At 35.5% G+C, this 18,513-nt stretch overlaps 1 protein-coding gene across 3 annotated transcripts; it reads left to right on the forward strand.

Annotated features, from left to right (window-relative positions):
- Nucleotides 1-5,165: 5,165 nt before the first annotated feature.
- Nucleotides 5,166-8,299, forward strand: LOC114175669. 3 transcript variants are annotated; one of them, XM_028060449.1, is made up of 8 exons: nucleotides 5,166-5,208; nucleotides 5,322-5,497; nucleotides 5,584-5,653; nucleotides 5,767-5,926; nucleotides 6,168-6,249; nucleotides 6,625-6,841; nucleotides 7,052-7,116; nucleotides 7,677-8,299. In XM_028060449.1, exons 2-8 carry the CDS (start codon nucleotides 5,414-5,416, stop codon nucleotides 7,929-7,931), a joined length of 933 nt encoding a protein of 310 aa, XP_027916250.1. In that variant the 5' UTR covers nucleotides 5,166-5,208; nucleotides 5,322-5,413; the 3' UTR covers nucleotides 7,932-8,299. The 3 variants fall into 3 exon arrangements, with proteins under 3 accessions (XP_027916250.1, XP_027916249.1, XP_027916251.1); XM_028060448.1 differs by lacking the exon at nucleotides 5,166-5,208 and having other exon boundaries at nucleotides 5,215-5,497; XM_028060450.1 differs by lacking the exon at nucleotides 5,166-5,208 and having other exon boundaries at nucleotides 5,290-5,497; nucleotides 5,770-5,926.
- Nucleotides 8,300-18,513: the final 10,214 nt, after the last annotated feature.

Below are 18,513 nucleotides of genomic sequence, written 5' to 3' on the forward strand. Positions count from 1 at the left end.
TTGGCATCGAGTGCATCGTTGGACATACCTGTCGCAATCTCTCTTGAGAGTAGGCCAATAATACCCCGCTCGCAAAATGCGGGACGCCATGGCTTGTGAGCCCGAATGAAAACCACATATGCCTGTGTGCAATTCATCTAGCAAGTACTGCGTTTGATTTTCGGCCACACATTTTAAGAGAGGGTTGGAAAAGCCCCTTTTATATAACTCGCCGCCTATGAGCATGAACCGCGAAGCCTTCCTTCGGATTGCGGGATCGTCGGTCCCGCTATCCTCACCGTGTTGTATGAATTGAACTATGGGAGCCATCAACCCCTTGTCCTCTGTTTTAGAGACCTTCGTGACATTGCTATCTATCATGGTGACCGTAGGTTGACTGAGAGTAGCATGAATTACTGTGTGATGTTGTCCCTTCATCTTCGCCGTAGCTAACTTAGAAAGTAGATCTGCTCTAGAGTTCTGTGTGCGGTTAATGTGTTCCAGCTATACTGTTTTGAACTGTGCCAACATTCCCTTCACAACATGGTAATATCGTGAGAGGAGAGGATCTTTCACCTGAAAGTTATCGTCCATATGTCCAACTAGGAGTTGCGAATCAAATTTGCACGTAAGGTTCTCGACGCCCATGTCTACCGCTAAGTGTAATCCAGCAATCAATGCTTTGTACTCCGCTTGATTGTTGGAGGGTTTGAATCCGAATCGCAAGGATTGTTCAAGAAGAAGATTGTTCGGTCCTTGCAAAATTATACCAGCCCCGCCGCCTTTAGTGTTAGAGGAGCCGTCCACGAAAAATGTCCACGTGTTAACGTTCAGCTCTGTTTGTCCAGCCAGCTCGTTAACAAAATCAGCCAGACATTGGGCTTTGGTCGCTCCCCGCGCTTCACAGCGAATATGAAATTCAGACAATTCAACCAACCATCCCACCATACGGCCTGCCAGATCGGGTCTCCTCAGCATTTTGTGTATTGGGTAGTCGGTTCGCACTATGGCCTCATAACTCTGAAAGTACGGCCATAGTCTTCTGGTTGTGACTACTAACGCCAATGCCACCTTCTCAATTGTCTGGTAGCATAACTCAGCATCATGCAAAACTCTGCTGATGAAGTAAACAGGTTGTTATTGTCCATCGTGTTCCTGGACTATAGCAGTGCTTACAGCGTTATTAGAAATAGCCAGATAAACTAAAAGTGATTTACCTTTTGTGGGTTTGTGCAAGACCGGGGGTGAGGACAAATATTCCTTCAGGTTAACAAACGCGTGCTCACAAGCTTCATCCCACGCAAACTTACAAGCCTTCTTCATTAGTTTAAGCATTGACTGTGCTTTCTCAGCTAGTGCCGACATGAATCGTGACAGTGCCGCTAAACGTCCCATCAATCTTTGTGTCTCTTTGATGTTTGTGGGACTACACATACTCAGCACAGCTTGGCACTTGTCCGGGTTGGCCTCAATACCTCGGTACGTTAACATGAAACCTAGGAATTTTCCTCCTGTGACCCCGAACACACACTTCTCAGGATTTAGACGCATGTCATATCGACGCACTGCATGCAGCACCTCCCTTAAGTCTGTTATATGCTGCTCTAGTGAATCGGACATCACCACCATGTCATCCACGTAAACCTCCATACACTTCCCAATCAGATGATGAAAAACCTGATCCATCAACCTCTGATACGTTGCTCCTGCATTTTTCAAGCCAAAGGGCATGACCTCATGGTAGAAATTGGACTCCTCTGTGATGAAAGCTGTCTTCTTCTTATCACCTGCATACATAGGTATTTGATTGTAGCCAAAATAGGCATCCAGGAAACTAAGTACTCTATGGCCAGCTGCTCCATCGACAAGCCGGTCTATGCTGGGTAAAGGGTAAGTGTCTTTGGGGCAAACCTTATTAAGGTCCGTATAATCCGTGCACATCCGCCACTTACCATTGGACTTTTTGACTAACACCACGTTGGCTAACCAAGTGGTATACATAGCTTTTGTAATAAAGCCCTCGGAGAGAAATTTTTGCACCTCGGCCTTGGTTGCGTCCCTCTTTTCTCCCCTCCATTTTTCGCCTCTTTTAAGCGACCGATTTTGCCTCTGTATAAACATACAATCTGTGACAAGCAACTCGTGGGTCGATTCTGGGCATGTCAGCTGCACTCCAGGCGAACAAATCGGCATGTTCGTTTAGCGTCTGCTTTAGCGTTGCGACATCTGCATATGCCTTACCGATGTAGGTATACTTGAGCCCGTCCCCGAAGTCGTGCCTCTCTGTGACCTCAACTGGTTCGACCCGTGTGTCATCGTTGAAGTGAGGATCTAAGTCTGCACCCTTAATCCTCGACGTCTTCTCAATGTTGTGTACTGCGCATCTTGGGGGTGACTTGGGTCGTCCTCTCAAACTATCTGCATAACACTTACGTGCAGTGGGTTGGTCCACATGGATGGTGATGATGTCTCCGGACGCGGAAGGAAATTTCATTGCTAAATGATATGTAGAGACGACTGCGCCCAACGTGTTAAGAGAGGGCCTTCCTAATAGTATGTTGTATGATGTGTGCGCATCGATAATGAGGTACCTGATCTTTACCGTCCTCGTCACCTTTCCTCCTCCGAACTTAGTGAAAAGGTCGATATAGCCTTTCTTATCCACTTGTTCACCTGAAAAGCCAACTATAGGCTCCGAATAATGTTGAATATCTGCTTCTGAGATTTTTAACTTTTTGAAGGTTCTCCAATAGAGGATATCCACCGAGCTCCCCTGGTCCACGAGGGTTTTTCTGACGGCGAAGTCCTCGATTTCCTCCGATATGACCATCGGGTCATCATGTTGAGGGTCAACAGCCTGAAAATCGTCGTCCCGAAAGGTGATAGGCGGCATACGCCTACGCGGATGTATGGAAACTGCATTCACGCTTTGAACTGCGCGGACATACTTCTTTATGGCAGATGCAGTGGAGCCTCCGCCGGCGAAACCTCCTGCAATGTAATTGATAACTCCCCGAAGTGGCTTTTCCTGTGCGTCACGTGGCTCATCCCTCTTATGATCGATCTTCCGTCGAAGGTTATCTTCGCACCTCCCTCCGTACGCTGGCGCTCTGTACTCCTTCCTCTCATTTCCTCCTTCTCGGTCTTCTTTTCGGGATGAAAATTCCCCATCTTCACGTTTTACAAACCTCTTGAGGTGCCCAGCTTGTATCAACTCCTCGATCTTGTCCTTCAGTGTGAAGCACTCTTCCGTAGTATGGCCATAATTTCGGTGGTAGCGGCAGTGCTTCGTGGTGTCTGCATGAGAGGGAGTTGGGACCTTTCTAGGCGGAGATATAAGGTCGACGTTAAGGGCTTCCTCCAGAATCCGCGCCCTGTTGGATATCAACGAGGTATACCTATTATACTTTGGTTGTCTCTGGTCTCGGAACCTAGAGCCCGATCTGGAGGTTGCTGCCCTGCCAAGTGTATAGGAAGCCTGGGTACATCCCATTAGTTAGGTACAATAGGGAAGCTTGGGAGGGATGTACTCGACCACGGACACGACAGGAAAGGGTGTTACTCAGGATAAGGCACAGTCAGTAGAAGAGGATTAGGGTGGTGCAGTCAGATGCATGTATCTCGGCCCAGGTGCCGTGAACACCATAACCCAATGGCCAGACACATCTTGGCCACTAGAGTCAAGGCGTGGCTTGACAAGGTGGCAGACACGTTTAGGATTGGAGGCCGAGTAGATGTCAGCCCTTGGTGCTGGTACATCTCGGCCCAAGGGTCCTGATGCGTAATGGGCCAGCAGCGCAGAGGGGTAGACCTATCCCAGTCATGACAAAGATAACACACAGGTCCAAGAGTTCAGAAGTTCAACGGTAATAGGAATGTAGAAATGTTACCGTTAAGGTCTGGGGGCAGTTACCGTATTGATTAAGATTCCTTAGTGCTTAATAGGAGAAGGAAACCGCCCTGTAGGCAATAAAAGTGGGAATAATGCCAGGTAGTATAAAGGACAATTTACTGACTGACAGGTGGTATGCTATCTAAAACTCATATAGTGCAGAGAGAATATTGGGTTATTGCTGACTTAGGCATCAGAGTGTTTGCAGGTACTCCACTCTTGACGGTGGACCAGAGTTAACTGTAAGGAGAGGAGACGTGGAGTAGGAAGAAGAAGACTGAAAACTCTTGAGATCGCTGGACTTCTACCCTTACAAGAACAACAATTAAGTTAGAAGTCCAAAACTATAAATATAAAATTATGAAGTTTGAAATTTACAATACAAATGCAGAATCTTTAATATGACAATTCAACCTGTTATAATCGAATTCGATTTGTTTAGTCATAAAAATTGTAGATATTTTTCGTAACTGACATCAAAATTATCTCAAACCTATTTAGTTAAGATGCAACAAAAATATATTCAAAAGATATATTATCAAGATGCTACATTTTTCCACTCAGTCTATGAAGTAACATTTATCTTTTCAAGTCTTAGTAGTATTATTATTTTTTCTTAGTTCGCCTCCAATACGAATTACAATTTCATTCTTAATTTCTGTAATGTTTTACCAATTTAAATTACCATGCATATTTTTTAACATAATTTTAAACATTCCTTTTTAAATTGTACTTTATTTTATCATATATGCCTCTTTCAAAATTTAAGTATTTCTTCTTTTAACCTTTTTAAGGTTATTTAAATTCTATCCAATACACTAAATGTTTATTTCATATTAAGAGCGTATTTAGAATAATGGTAAGTTTTAAGTTTCGAATCTTAAAAAATCAATTTGCTTTTAATTTGTTATGATTTTCAATTTCTTCATTTTATTTGAAAAGAAAATGTAATCCGGAGTGTATACAATTTAATCATATTTTAATTCTATAAAATTTGAAAAAAATCTTATTGTAGTCTTTTACATTAAAAAGTATTTTAATTCCTAAAATTAAAAAGAAAACATTTGTAATCCTTCAAAGCAGTACATGTTAACAAAACCGTGATAAAACACTTCGAAATAAACAATATCAAATATTCATACCCTTACAACTTTTACTATTCCGTTTAACTGTTACATCAGAATAAAAGGAAAATGGACGAGAACAATAAAGAAAATAAAAGGTTAATAGTATTTTAATATAAATTTAATTTTTCATTAAGATTCTTTATTTGTTTTTCTGTAATTTTAACTATGTAGTCCAAATTGAAAGAAAGGTGGAGTGATCTGGCATCACAGGTAAATGATAAAGAGAAGGAACAGAACAAGAAAAAAGAGTTGCGTTGTGTGCTTTTGTTTGTGTCTAAATCCATCGTTAATCTTCACTCTCCTCAATTTGTTTTCATGAATAGATCGATTTTACATTTAGCGTAGAACGTAGAATTTCACTGGCACTACAGTAATTTCATGAATTTGACCTAAGCGGAGCTGAGAGTGCTGAAGAATGATGCCCAAATGCTCTGTGCCGCCCCTTCAGTTTCACACCTTGAACGGTCTCCGACAACTCGCCGAAACGCGCCGTTTCAAGGTTCCTTAATCTCACAATTTCAACATTTTATATTTATCTCTTACCCAAGCAACACAAATAACATTATCAGATATTTCACCGTTCAGGTATGGTTGTTGGACCAGTTCGGAGTACTCCACGACGGAAAACAACCTTATCCAGCTGCTATTTCGACATGTAACTAACTATTGTTATTGTTCCACTCTTTCCTTTTTCTTTCTGCTTCTCGTATCCTGTGTTGTATCTTACCTACTATGAAGCTAATGTCTCTTTGGTTTTTATTCTTTTAGTAGAAAATATAGCGAAGACGGGTGCTAAGATGGTGATCATAAGCAACTCCTCAAGACGATCATCAACCACCATTGAAAAAGTGAAGGGTCTTGGATTTGATGCCTCTCTTTTTCTGGGGGCTGTCACTAGTGGAGAACTAACTCACCAGTATTTGCAGAGGTTGTTTCTTGTTTCTTCCCTCTTCATGCAGCAAAACATAAACCAATCATTGAGTCACTCTTTCATTCTATCATTCTTCTCTTCGTAACTTGCTGCATTAATTGCATTCTTACTACAAATTTTCTGTTTCATGTATAACATGTGCCTTTGCTACCCATGACTCCGTGTTCAATTATCATTTCCTTCATTCTGTATGAATACATTGTCGCTCTGTGTATAATTTGTTGTGCTTTTTAAGCAGGAGAGATGATCCTTGGTTTGCGGCATTGGGGAGATCTTGTATTCATTTCACCTGGAATGGCCGGGGAGCAATCTCTCTTGAGGTGTGTAGGGCAGCTTCAATTCTGATATTCATCATATGCATATATTCAATTGCTACTTCTAAAAAACATTGCTTTATCCAATATAACATGGCATTGTTCTTTGAGTAATTGTTTCTTGGAACCTGGTTTATAGTTGTATCAATTAATCTGCATAGAAGGGCTCCTTTCTTCTTAAATGATGGAATTGAGGAAATTGATTTGGGCTAAACATGATCTTTTTCGTTTTGTCCATTTGAAAGTCAAATGATTGTATTCAAATATCAGTAACCTGGATAAGGTATATGTGTATATAAAATGGTTGATTTAGACAATGCAAAGATGATTGCAGAGGATAATATACATCGAGGGCTCTAAAATTTATAGCATATGATCTAGGGCTTAGACTTGCAAGTTGTGGAGAATGTTGAAGAAGCTGAATTTGTTTTGGCTCATGGTACCGAAGCCTTGGGGAATGCTGATGGGAGTGCACGTTCAATGAAACTTGAAGACCTTGAGAAAATCTTGGAGCTTTGTGCTTCCAAAGGAATTCCTATGGTTGTAGCCAATCCAGATTATGTAACTGTTGAAGCAAGAGACTTACGTGTGATGCCCGGTGAATTTGCTTTATCTTGTCCTTTACCCTTTTAACCAAATCTAAAAGTTTAATGCCTAAATAGTAATTCCAAGGTATTCTTTTCATAGAAAATTGAAGCATGAGTTTTCTTTAGATGACATGTGTATTAATATCATGTTACAACAGATTTTTTCGTCTTCCTAGTTTCATCTTATACCAATTTTTCGTGTGCATATTTTAAACTTCTAGGTACACTGGCAGCTAAATATGAAAAGCTTGGGGGTGAAGTAAAATGGATGGGCAAACCTGATGAGGTGATGAAGATGAATCTATCTCCGTGTGAATACTATTAATTCCACTTTGATAGTTATTTTCTTCTAGTGTATTCTATGCTTTTAGTACCTAGACTACTCAGATTTTACATGCACAATGGTACAAGTAAGATTACGTTTTCTGCAAATGTTAAGTGGTCAATTTATACCCTGAATCACTTGGTACATAATTCAAGTATCATCTTTCAAAATTATTAAGCAGCGTGTTTAATCCCTCTACCATTTTCAAGTTAGCTGATCTTATTGTACAGATTTTAAAGGCAATCTCAACAAGCAAAAGTAAATTCACAGTTTTAATTTATCACGTTAAGCACAGTTAAATGGATTAAATTCTGGATAATTCTCACCCAGAGCTTGATTTTTTGTTTTCTCATGATTGAATTACATATTTGGCACTAGTTTTGTTTAGGAGCAAGTAGGAACATATTTATTTATATATTAACATGATTAAGATTTTTGTGGGACATCATCTTCTGTTGCATTGGCACATGCATCCTTATTCCATGTTCTTGGCAATCTTTGTAACAATTGAGATTTGTCAGATAATCTACAAGTCAGCCATGGCCATGGCTGGGACAGATGCCTCTGACTGTATTGCTGTGGGTGATTCATTCCATCATGATATTAAGGGTGCTAATGCTGCTGGAATAGAATCAGTTTTTATCACTGGTGGAATTCACGCTACTGAACTTGGACTCCATAGTTTTGGAGAAGTTGCAGATTCATCTTCTGTGCAATCACTTGCTTCCAAATACGAAGCTTATCCATCTTATGTGTTGCCAGCTTTCAACTGGTAGAAAATTATCTCAGGGAATCTGAGCCACTACTGTTATAATTTTAGTAGGATTTGAAATGTGACAAGACTCTTCATGTTACATACATTTTCTCCATCACCCATGCTTATTATATATGCAGCAGCAGGTTTATCTTTTTTACAGGACTGAAAAGAGAATATCAACTACAGCATTGTGTGCTACATTGGAAACACACTCCTTATACAGATTCAAAAGAAGATTTTTTTTTTCTTTTTTCATTTTTGTTTTTCATAGGTATCCTTCTTCCACCTTGAGACATGACCGAACACTAAATGTGTGTATATTTTGTGGTAGAGGTTAGAAATCTGGTTTGTCACGTTATGCAATATATTTGTTTTTTTTTATGGATATCTCGAAATGTTAATTTTAGTTGCTATAAAAAGTTTGACTCATTAATATTTACATTTTAACGAAATTAAACTTTATTTTATTTTCTAATAAGGGGGCTAAAATTACTTTATTTTGATGATTGCAAAAATTAAAAGCATAATACCTTTTTACAGGGAACAAACTAAAAGATAACTTATCCTTTTCTAAAAGTAAGGTTTTAAGAAATGTTTATATGAAAGATAAAGGTAAAAGTACTTTTTGAAGTTTTATGTGTTAGCACTTCTTATATTGTAGGAATGTATATATATATATATATATATATATATATATATATATATATATATATATATATATATATATATATAACAATAACAATGGAGGTAGTATAAATGGAAACAACTGATACGAGTAACAATTACATAATTAAAAATAAATAAATTAAAAATTAAAAAGAAAATTAAGTTAATTGAAAGAGAAAGAAAAACTCAAACACGTGGCTTCTTTTTATCTTGTGACATCTATTTTTCATTCTTATAAAGCCTACTTTGTAATGTTTGTGTACACGGGTGACTTTGATCTTGGAAAAATCAATGTTTGTCAAAGTCGTGCTGCAACTTATAAAATGGTAACCTTTCTCGCAATCCTAATCTTTTTCCATTCATGTGTCTCTCCATTGTGGACAATTTACTTGGTCAAATCCACTTTTTATATTGTTTCCTGATTTTGATGTTTTCACATATTTATCCACGGAGCGAGTTGTAATTCACATGAGAAAGACAAAAGATCTTTAAGGGTATATTATTTATATGTATTTACTCCCACTTTTTCTTCATATTTATTGTTTTTCTTCATGTTCATTCAATTAATTTGGTTGTGCTGTGCGTAAAGGAAAGAAGAAGATCTGCTTTTTATTCCTACAGGTAAGAATTATTTTTTGACTTGTCTACGGAGAGTGTTTTTTTTTTTTTTTTTTTTTTTTTTTTTTTTTGTATCGTAAAGCATGTTCTGTACCCCAATTTTGTTGTTTGTGCATCATTTTACATTTTTTTCCATGGTTTTTGTTAATGGTTTGTTTGTTTGTTTATTTTTTTTATTGTAGACGATTCTCATTGTAACTACTTTTCATAGGTTGATGAAGAAGTTGAAATCGACGCAAAGGTAGTAATAGAAGAAGAAATTGCTTTTGTTAGTGAAAAAAATGATATTGGAATTGGTTAAGAAGAATGCTAAGTTTTGCTTTGTTTTATATTTATGCAAATTAGAGATTAGGGAATTCAAACGTAAAGACTATAGGCCAAACATTATTCAAAATAGTAAAGACAATTAATTGAAAGTCAAAACTAAGAAAGTAATAATTAGATGAAAGGACCAAATAAAAACATTAGACGAAAAATTTGACAAAAGCATAAGACAAATTAAAAAAAATATATAGAAAAGTTGGTTTAGGAATCTTTAATCTAAAATATATATTTGAAATTATTTTAGTGGATTTTTTTTCTATAAACAATTGAAATTGAATGAAAGCAATAAAAAACACATCAGACGAAATACAAGAATAATTAAACAAAAGTATAAAAGAAAGAGAGCACACCTAAAATTTATACTGGTTGACCCTCGATGTAAGGGTCACATCTACTCTCTTAAGCATCTACCTTAAGTATCATATGAGTACCAATCTCTCTAGGTATCATGAGTATCAACCTCTTTAGATATCATAAGTATCAATCTCTCCAAGTATCATAAGTATCAACCTTTCCAGGTATCGTAAGTATCAACCTTTCCAGGTATCATAAGTATCAACCTTTCCAGGTATCATAAGTATCAACTTCTCCAAGTATCATAAGTATCAACTTCTAAGTATCATAAGTATCAACTTCTCCAAGTATAGCCTTCTTAATCTTCCTTTGAGATTAAGAACTCTTAATGGAATAATGACAAACGTTCTCAAACTAAGAGAGTACAATTAAAACTCATAGGGAATATTTCACAAAGTGAAGAATATTACAAAGCACTCATACAAATTCACACAATAGTTTTTTTTTTAATTTGACTCCATGCACTAGGTGTTTCTAACTTTTTCTTTTTATTTTTCATATCACTTATTGTGAATATGACGTTGTTGTATTATCTATTTTATCTCATGTATCTATATTTTTTGTGTATTGTTCTTTGTTCTTCTTCATAACCTTGATTTTCTATTTATAGATATTCTAAGGATGTGATCGTTGATTCCTTATACATCTTCTTCAATATCTTTTCATATCAATCTTCTTGATTTTGCTTTTCCAACATTGAAAAGTTGTGATACAATATCAATGTTTTTTTTTTTATTCTATTCTTTGATTGTTTCTTTCTTTCCTTTTCTGAATGTTCTATTCAATCATCAAGATAGTCTTCAAATCTTTTTCTTTGACTTTCGTAGATCTTCAATTGTCTTTTTAGTTCTTGTCTTGTATCCAACATATACTAGATATAGGAAGTATTGACGTGATCTTTTGTTTCAACATCTAGAATACCTCTGCCAAAGAAAACATAAAAAATATAATATGCAATATTTCCTAATATCTGGAGGCATACAATAATTCTTATTGTCGCAACCGGAATCGCGATGGGAAGGCGAACCGAAAAAAGAAAACGAGTTTGAAAAGAGATTTGGGAGTCGCCACCACAATTATTTTTGGAAAACTATGGAAAACCATAAAATAAAGAAGTCTGCAAAAAAATAAATTTTGGATCCGGGAGTCGGTTACGCGTAGGGAAGGTGTTAGCACCCTACGCGCCCGTCCGAGGGCGGTACCTTCAATTAAAAATGAAAAGTCGATGTGGTTTTCAAAATGTTAATTTTCTCCAAAAGAAGACAAAAATGATGAAAAGAACCAAAAATATATTTTTAATTTGTTGGGTCCGACAAGGACTAACCTTGCTCCTACGTATCTCACGGTGGAGAATCAAGGATGACGTAGTTCTTAAAAAAATGACCTTTTTGTTTGAAAATATTGATATTTTATATTTTGAAAATTTTGTATGTTTTGGTGTTTTTTGAATTACTTGAAAATATGTTTCATACGGTGCGAGCGGTCGGACAGACACTAAAAGAGAAAGAAAACTATTTTTGATATTTTTGAAAATGAGTGTCACACGGTGCGGGCGACCGCACAAACACAACAAAACAAAAGAGAACATTTTTTGTTTTTAGATTTTTTTCTATTTTTTTTTGTAATTTTTTATAATTTAAAATATTTTCATTTTCTCTTTTTAAAATAAAAATAATAATAATAAATAAGTAACAAAAAAAGATAATAATAATAGGGTGTATGAGTAATGTGTGAGGTGTGTGAAGTAAACATAAAACATAGGCTCAAAACAAGATAAGCATAAATAGGGGTGCAAGGTTATCAATTATGGTGGTGCGCGAAGTAAAACATGAAACAAGTGTGGCAGGGGTGCGAGGTTAGTAAACATCAGGGGTACTCACAGTAAAATTAAAACAGGGGTGCGAGATAAAGGAAAAGGGGGTGCACAAAGACAAAAAAATTGGGGTGCAGGGATTAAGAATGGGGGTGCGCGACATAAAGATGGGTCTGGCTGCCAGCCCAAACCCAACCTTTTATTATTATTTATTTTTTAAGACATCAAAAACCCTAATGGGTTTATTTCTGTTTCTCTTTCTTCTGCAGCCGCCACACCACCATGCCACCACACCACGCCACCATGCCACGCCACCATGCCACGCCACCATGCCACCGCGCCACCGCCGGAGGTTCCACCGACGAGACCCGCAACCGTCAACGCCAACCACCACCGGAGGCGTCGCCGACAAGCACCCAAGTCCCCAAATCCTCGCGCTTCGTTTCTTCTCCCACGCACGAGACAGTGTCGTGACCACTACCACTAGAGCAACACCGTCGACACTACTCTTCACTAGTGGTTTCGTCGACGTCGAGGCCTCCTTCTCCATCTACGTCGCGTTTGGGACACCAACTCCAAGGCCAACTGTCATGCCGCCACCTCCGTTAGAAGCTTCAACTCGTCACCAACGATGCCACCAACGATTCTTTTTCGTCTCTTGGTTTTACCGTTTCCGATGGCATTGAATGGAAGAGGGTTTGATTTTGGTTCTTGTGGTTGGGGCGTGATGGTCGGGCTGAGGGTGGAAGAAAGGGATTAAGGCTTTGAATGTTATTCGGTGATGGAGGTTTGTTAGTGGCTCTTTGGAAGAAGATTGGGTCTCCGTTTTCTTGTTTTTACGCAGGTGAATAAAAAAAATTTGTGCTCTATTCTTTATTGTTTTTATGCAGGTGCGATGGGAATAAACAAAATAAATAACAGATGTAACTATGCTTACCTCAAATCATCTCTCATCCATACATTCATGAACATCAATATCAAGTCAGGTTAACAGAAGCTCCAATTCATACATCCATGAACATTAACAGCAATATCAAGTCATGGTAACATAAGCTAAAAAGGAGTTAAGAACACTTACCGTGAAAATAAAACGTAATGCATTAACAACTTTGCTTCCGTTTTCAATTTTGACTCCTTCTCTCCCTCTCTGATTTCTAGTGTCTTCTCCCCTCTGTAGTAATCCAAAAAAAAACCCCTCCTTTCATGAATCTTCCCTTTTTTATTATTTGTTCTGTTCACTTTTCTCTGCACCTTCCAATCTCGAAATTTGGGATAAGGCTAAGAGCAGATGTTGCTCCCTGCTCCTTCAGCCATCATGACCATGTTACAGGTCATTCCCAATACAAAACCATGATAGCATAACAGGCATGGGTCTGATAACAGAGAGACCTTACGTTACCTCTACCTTTCTTTCCCTTTTTCCTTTTCTTTAATTTTTCTTTTTGTTGTTGTTTTTTTGTTGTTGTTTTTTTTCTTTTTTTTATTTAACTAGATACAGAGACGTAAAACAAAAATGGAGCTATAATAATAGAAAGGAAAATAATGTAATAATAAAAATAATAAGTCCAAATAAATAAATAAATAAATAAAACAAAATTAAATTGAAAACAAAATAAATAATAATAATAATAATAATAATAAATAAAATAAACATAGATATTTATTTTTTCTCAAACTAAAACATATTTTTACCCTTTTCTTTTCTTTTATTATTTATTTATTCTTCTCAATTGAACTTTAATTAATTAATGTTTTTTGTTTATTATTTTTATCATTGTTACCCAGATGAAATTGGGTGTTAACACTTATGATTAATTTGTATTTCAAAAATTTAATTCCTATTGCAAGATATGAACCACATCAATAGTTCTCATACTTCTAACACTACTTACTTGTGGGGAGAACCACATCATCAAGCACATATATTCCTCAAACAACAATCTTTATCTTTGAGTTGTTGCATGGCCTCAAAAACATTAAATTACATTTCTTCAACTTAGACTCCGACTTTAAGCTTTCTATCATCAACATCAATAATATCCTATTAGCCTACTTAAACCCGATTCGCATAACCCGTAGCTCGCGCAGGCCACTGACGAGCTGACCAACATTTGGCCCATATTGACTTAAATTTCTAAAATTTAGCAATACTAGCACAACACGTTGGTGTGTTTCTTCTAAGAAACTTGCTCATTTGCATTTCTTTTCCAATCCATCTAAAAGTAGCTCGTTCATTCATTACAAAATGTGTGAATGCTAGAAAAGGAATTAGAAGTATATTGTTTGGTGTTTTTGATTTGAATTGAATCATGAAACCCAATCCTAGTGAAGCCTTTATCGTATATTGTTGCACACCATATGTTTGATAAAAATACAAAAAGTTTTAATTTTGTTTTTATGAAATTTTTTGTTTAATTGAATTATGAAATGCAATAGTTGTCAAGTGTTACATAAGTCTATTGGGAAACGATGCTTGGATTTTCACTTTATTACTTGTGCGATTTGGTACACTTGTCAATCTTGTAATAATTTGATTCTTTTGTTTCTATTTGTGTTCACTTATCTCTTCTAAACAAAGTTTCATTGCCTTAGTTTGAGTGATTCAAAACTTGCTTTTGCATTTTAATAATAATTTCAGTATAGAAATATGATGACTCTCCAAAGATACTAGTGATTTTAATTGATTCAAGTGTCTCTTGACTAGCAAAAGCAAGAATTGGTCACATTGAACTAATTTTGTGAAATCTAATTTGGTTGAATGTTTGGGCCATTCGTAATTTTGATTGTGCATCTCATTCATATTTTTTTTTTCTTTTAAATTCAGTTTGTATTTTTATTTGATGGTTTTACTAATTCAACGTTTAGTTTTCACTTTTCTAGTCTAGGCTAAGATTCTTATATTAAGATTTGATTAATTGAAACTTGTTCTTGCGTTTGAATATTGATTTTGAGTGTGGAACTTAAATTAGAGAGTGCACAATAACCACATCAATCCAAGTGCCTACACAGTGAGTCTTGGAGCAAGAATAAGATTCAATTTCCCTTAACTTAATTTTTTTTGAGTTTAACCTAGCTAATGAGTTTATTACTTACGTTCTATAGTAGCTTAAGTTTTGTATTTTTGTTTTACTCATTCTTTGTTTATGTACATACTTTGATTGTGTGTTTTACATGTTATTCTAGGATTAGAATGTGTTTTAAATTGGAAATCACATAGAACAAATAGGTAGTAAAATTCTACTTTTCCTATTAAGTTTGTTAATTCTAGGTTAGGCAATTTAGGTTTTTGATTTTTACAGTTTCTTTTGTTCAATTCAATGTGTTATATTTTAATTAGTGTTGTGTTAGAACAATATTCATGTTCATGTTTGACTTCCACATCATATTTTTCTTGTTCATAGTTTCACTCTTGCACCTTTGTTGGCAAGCTTATTTTACAATGTGTTTTTTATTCTTGTTATTGATTTTATGTTCTTGTTTATATAAATCAATGTCAAATGCATTTCTAGGTTAGTTTCAACATTTGAAAGTTGCTCATAGCATTTTCATTGCATCATCATCATTTGCAATTCACTTTGATATTTTATCAAACACTTTGAGGGAATTAAGTTTTCTCACAAGCATTTTCATAAAAACCTTAGCATTTTGCATTTTTTTTCATGGTTTTAGTTAGTTCTAGCACTCAATACACATTTCATATGATTCATTCATTCATTCATTATAAATACTTATAATTCATTTTTAACCTTTTCTATTAATTTTAGGATGTTGAATTGTGGAATTCACTTCATTTTAGATTAGTTGTGTATATAGATTTTAGACTAGGACTCATTCATCATATGGTTGTTGCATTTTAGGATTGTTTGAAAGTAGTTTGAAGTTCTATTTCATTTTCCCCCAAGAAAATCAGCTTACATAAGCTAATTCGTTCATACTATTACATCTCTTTGGATTGATACCTTGATCGACCTCTTATTACATTAGGGAGAAACTTAAGTTTTTGCATGAACTAATGTGGCTAAATGTGATCATCACACCCACCACATCAAATTAAAGCCCCAAATATCACCTTTCAATGCCACTAGAATGACCAAAATTTCCAATATGTAACTCTAGATATCAATAAAACGATGATGAAGGATTGACCCCAACCAAGGATGGAGGCACATGCTTAAGAAGACTAAGCATGTTTAGAAAGGAAGTTCACTAATCCTTCATCCCTTTCATTTGTGTTTGTTATTTTTGATTCCCAAAGTTGACTTAGTTGAATCAACTTTAGTTGACTTGTTGACCTTTGACTAGGTTTGACTTGTTGACTATAGTTGACTTGACTTAAGCCAACATGCTAATCTATGTTTATTTGCTTTGTAGGTTAATTAGGAGTAAGAAACCAATGCTAGGTGGCGCATGGTGATTGGTGAGCAGAAATGATGTGGAGGAGAGAGTAAAGCAAAGACATAAAGCATAAAGTAAAAGGCATGAAGCAAATGCACCTATGTACCTTTGGTCTCCTTTGTTTTTAGCACACTTTGGCCACTTTTTGGAGACATATGAGACACATTCTTTGTCTCCTCTTGTTCTAGAACGAAATTAGCCTTGCACACACACCATAGTTAGCTCTTTTGTCTCTCATTTTTTGTAACCTTATTTGAACTAGTTTCTAGAAGCTAGGGTTAGGTTTTTGTAGAGACATCCTTAGGTATTTTTTATTTGCTTAGAGGCCCTTAAACTCTTCTATATAAGGGGTGCTCCTAGACATGTAAAAGGGTTGAACATTTTGAAGTAAAAACACTCTTGTGTCTCAACCATTTGTGAGAGTTTCCTTCCTAGGAAGTGAATACTTTTAAGCCTTATCTTGCATAGCAAGTGGCGGCACACATCCACTCATCTTCAAGGTTGCCATGGCTTCTAGCCTAGCCTTGTAGTGGCGTGCTTCTCACATTTTTACCATTTCTTTCCTTTCCATTTTATGTTTTCTTCTTCCTTTAATTGTTCTTTGTTTTCTATGGTTTATTTGCTTTCCATTTCCTTTTTGTTTTGAATCAATCCATCATCTTCTTCTCTTGAGCTTTGTGAAAGGAACCTTCACATCTAGATAGCTTGCTATCTTAATGTCCAGTGGGGATTTCGCTTAGCTTTCTTAATCAACTCACCATATTCAATAATCTTAAAAAGGAACAAGATAATCCTTCATCAAACAAGACACATAGGTCAATATGATTAAATTTTGAAATTAATCAAAAATTATAATTAAAATCCAAATAAGTCCAATTAAGTAATTTTAAAAAATAACCCTAAATACAGTCTAATAAATAAAAAATTAAAGACATTAAGTATGAATAAAATATACTCATTAGTAATACATAAGAGATAATATTCATGAGTAGAAGATCTATCACCACTATTTATATATTTAGTTTTTTTATTATGATTGATAATGGAATAAATAGATAAATTATATGAGATACAAAAGTGAGATATGCAAAAACAAAGATACTCACATTGTATTAGGTAACCCACATTATCTTCAATATAGTATATTATTCAAACGATTATCAAAGTAATGTAAAATTCATTTATCATGCCACTACAAAAATAAGAAGAAGAAGAAGAAGCTATATTATAGAGGTTTTTATCCTCTGCAAATTAATTTGCGGGGTTTTTAAAACCTTCGTAGTTAGGTTCGTTAGAATCTATTTGTAGAGGTTTACGATGATCTCTAACATCTTCTTTTATATTATGGATGTCTTTTTGTGGAGGGTTTTAACCTCTTCTATTAATGAATATTATTTCATGGAGGTTTGAAACCTCCTTTATTTATAATCACCCAATTGCATTTATAATTTCTTAATTTAATGAAATCTACTTTATAAATATGAAATAAATTTTACATATCATCGTAAAAAGAAATCCAAACTAACTTATTCAACTTAATTTCAAATGAGGTTAAAAGTAGTTCATGATCCTCCAATAAATTAATCAAGCTTTCAATAGAAAGGAAAAGGAGCCACCAAATTCTTTTTTCCCCAATAACTAAAGGGGCATAGTATGAGTCCATCATGCTTTAGCTCCCCTTTAGGTAAGTGCCAAGGCTATCTATGCCTAATGAATTGAATCAAATCAAATGGATTATAGATTAACTTGAATATTGTCTATATTCTCTATTTAATCTCTTGTGAACCTATCAAAAATAGGCTACTACAAGAACCAAATTCTAGATGAAACAAAATCATAGTGTTTGAGATTAGCCTTTCTATCATGCAACGTGTTTGGTTTCATGTTAGATAACATGCATTCAATCAAGAGTCCATCATGATTTGACATGAATTAATGTATTAGTAAAACATGCTTCATGTTGTTCCAAGCATGTGTTTGATGCATTGAGCATGCATGTCATGCTTTAGTTTCACACCAAATAACTAAGATGAATGCAAAAAAGTAACAATTAATTGAGTCTAATAAGAGGCCATGAATTGCAAAAAAAAAAAAAAAAACTATACTAAATCCCACATGCTCCTTGTTAGAAAATAACTTCACTGTCTTAGGGCCTAAAAGAAGAAATGCAACCCAATCATAACCACAACAACATTAACAAAAAAAGTGCAGTAGAAATCAGCGAAGATCATATATACAAGCTAAATAATCATCTCTAGCATCTCTCAATTCAGAAAATAGATTACAAGTTACCTAACAAAAGGACAAATATGTAAGGGCATCTTTTGAGAAATATTTAAATCTTGAGATGATTTAGTCTATTTATCAAGCATTGGTCACTATGAGAGGAAAGCATATTTCAGGGTCTTAAGAAAAAACTTTTAGGGTCCAT

Source organism: Vigna unguiculata, chromosome 3, assembly GCF_004118075.2.
Source record: "Vigna unguiculata cultivar IT97K-499-35 chromosome 3, ASM411807v1, whole genome shotgun sequence".
Lineage (NCBI taxonomy): Eukaryota > Viridiplantae > Streptophyta > Magnoliopsida > Fabales > Fabaceae > Vigna > Vigna unguiculata.